General features: G+C 38.9%; 1 protein-coding gene across 1 annotated transcript; it reads right to left on the bottom strand.

The window, feature by feature from the left end:
• Positions 1-84: 84 nt before the first annotated feature.
• LOC121938999 (WD repeat-containing protein 5-like) lies at positions 85-2,060 on the bottom strand (the record flags this gene model as incomplete). The annotated part of the gene is made up of 5 exons (XM_042482151.1): positions 85-548; positions 653-727; positions 819-852; positions 1,332-1,407; positions 2,014-2,060. Coding segments are annotated over 5 exons (385 nt in total), but the record flags the coding sequence as incomplete, so codon positions are not given.
• Between the last annotated feature and the right edge of the window lie 739 nt (positions 2,061-2,799).

Raw genomic sequence — 2,799 nt, 5'->3', positions numbered from 1 at the left:
ATAAAGTTGGAGACTAGGAGATAAAGTTAGAGACTGGGAGATAAAGTCGGAGACTAAGAGATAAAGTCAGACATTACAAGATTAAGTCAGACACTAGGAGATAAAGCTAGAGACTAGGAGATAAAGTTAAAGACTAGCAGATAAAGTTAAAAGACTAGGAGATAAAAGTCTGGCACTAGGAGATAAAGTCAGAGACTAGGAGATAAAGTTGGAGACTAGGAGATAAAGTTAAAGACTAGGAGATAAAGTCAGACACTAGGAGATAAAGTCAGACACTAGGAGATAAAGTCAGACACTAGGAGATAAAGTTGGAGACTAGGAGATAAAGTTAAAGACTAGGAGATAAAGTCAGACACTAGGAGATAAAGTCAGACACTAGGAGATAAAGTCAGACACTAGGAGATAAAGTTAGAGACTGGGAGATAAAGTTGTGGTGGTGCTGAGAGGTCAGAGGTCAGACCTGTGTGTCCTTGTAGTTTCTGGACGATCTCTTTGGTCTGAAGGTTCCAGATGTAAACCATGCTGTCCTCAGACCCCGACACGATCCACTGAAACACAGGGGTCAAAGGTCAAGGCGCCTGAGACACAGGGGTCAAAGGTCAAAGCACCTGAGACAGCTGACTCTGAGACAGAGTAAAGTTTGATGTCTCACCTTCCCTCCTGTGACGGAGAAGTTGGCGAAGATGCAGTACTTCTCATTCTTATGTCCAGAGTATGTCTTCAAACACTGAGACACAAGGAGAGGACAGACAGAAGGTTACACTACTGAAGACAGAGAGACAGACAGTTGGACAGACAGACAGTTGGACAGACAGTACCTTTCCCTTGCTGTAGTCCCAGAGCTTCAATGTGCTGCGAACCACAGAAGTTCAGAGTCAGCTGTCTGAAAACCAGTGAAACATGCTAACAGCTAACTGCTAGTTAGAGTTAAAATGACACTTGTAGCTGCATGTTAGCGAGGCTAAAATGATACGGGCTAAAGGTTAGCAAGGTCAAAACACCGCTAGCTAAGTGTATGTAAGGCTACGTTATCCTAGCTAAGAGTTAGTAAAGCTAACGAGACCACTTAAGAGTCAAAATGAAGCTAGCATCATGTCTATAAGGCTAATGTGACGCTAGCTGAAAGTTAGTGGTTGAAATGCTCCTAGCTAAGTTAACGTGAAGCTAGTTAAGAGTTAGCATAGTTAAAATAGCTGAGCGACAGTCTCGGTACTATATTTGTACTTTACATATTCATCGTATTATTGTATTGAAACTCTTTTTGAGCAGAGGCTCGATGTGAAAGCTTTTACGTCTGACGGAGACAGAGCTGCTCGCTTTATGGCACTGACTTGTCGAGTGTAGCGGCGAGGATGTATTTTCCGTTGGGAGAAAACTTCACAAAAGACACCGGAGGATTGTCGTCATCTGCAGAGAGAAACGCAAAATATGTAAAATATACATTTCTCCATTTTACAGGGTTCAGACACATTTATGCCATGAAAATAACAGGACTTTTCCAGGACTTTTCGAGGACTTTTCCAGGACTTTTCCAGGACCAAACATTCTCTGAAAGGACCATTGATGCTCATTACTGGTTCTTTTTCATCACAATATAAAAGCTTTATAAATATGTGTTATGTGAAAAATAATAAATTCAGAACAGGATCAGAGCTGGATATTTAAATATAAGTAAGGGACCGTTGGTTAATTATAGGAGGTTTAATTGTATGTTGAGATATCTGTTATTGAAAAAGTCCACTAATGTTCCAGGTTTTTCACAACCGAATGAACTCTGAAGCTGAAATGTGACGGACAGACGGCGTTTTTCGAAGCAGGGGTCGCCATCATGAAAACAAAAATATATAACGGAAACATTTCTCCCTCGCAGATTCAGTTTTCTCTGCTCGGAGAACGCAGGAGTTTGTGTTTACGGGATGATCCGTTACTGCAGCACGAAGTTTTAGTGTCGAGTTTCCGGCTGCAGCTCAACTGTTAAAGGGACATTCTGTCAAATTCAGTGAGTTCACTCACCAATCAGAGTCTTCAGACACTGTCCCGACGCCGTGTCCCAGATACGACTGCAGACAGAAGGACAGACGGACAACAGTCATCCTTTGAGCCTGACTCTGTGTGTGTGTGTGTGTGTGTTATATGTACTATAGGCGTGCGAAATGTTTTAAGGACTGGATAGGGACTTAAAGCTTCTTAACGGCAGTATTTTGTGTTTATTTTACTGCCAATTTTTAAAGAAAACTTGCCTTTGAAACTGCAGGTCTCTGGATTTGGAAGAAATGATTTCTTTCAAAGATTTTGGCCATTCTTTGAAAATGTTGGCTATTTTTTTCTTCTAAAATTTTTGTTAAATCTTTTGATCTTAAAAAACTTTTGGTTGAAATACTTAGCAACTTTCTTTCTTTAAATGTTTCTGGCAATTTTTAAAGAAAATGGCTATTTGTTGACACATTCCAGATGATTTTCTTTTTCTTTTGGTCTTTAATTGTTTTGGGAGATTTATAAAGAAACACTTTTCTTTTAAACTTTGGCCTTTTTTGAGCAATTTTCGAGATGAAAAAAATGATGATTCTTTAAAAAAATGGTGATTTCTTTCTCTTTAACAATTTCTGGCTTTTTTTCTTCTCCTTTAAATATTTTTTAGTGATTTTTAGGAAATACGCAGATTTGAAAGGCATGTTTTCTTTAAAATGAAAAAAATGACCCCATTTATCGCAGCTAAAACTGTAAAAACAGAATTTATATTTTTATAACGGCCCTTGACCACATCATGTTTTGTTTTACAGTTTCCAAAATGTTCAGGGT

Source organism: Plectropomus leopardus, unplaced genomic scaffold (genome assembly GCF_008729295.1).
Source record: "Plectropomus leopardus isolate mb unplaced genomic scaffold, YSFRI_Pleo_2.0 unplaced_scaffold3946, whole genome shotgun sequence".
In the NCBI taxonomy this organism is placed as follows: domain Eukaryota; kingdom Metazoa; phylum Chordata; class Actinopteri; order Perciformes; family Serranidae; genus Plectropomus; species Plectropomus leopardus.
The sequence above is the reverse complement of the archived record's forward strand: the minus strand, read 5'-3'. Positions and strand labels throughout refer to the sequence as shown.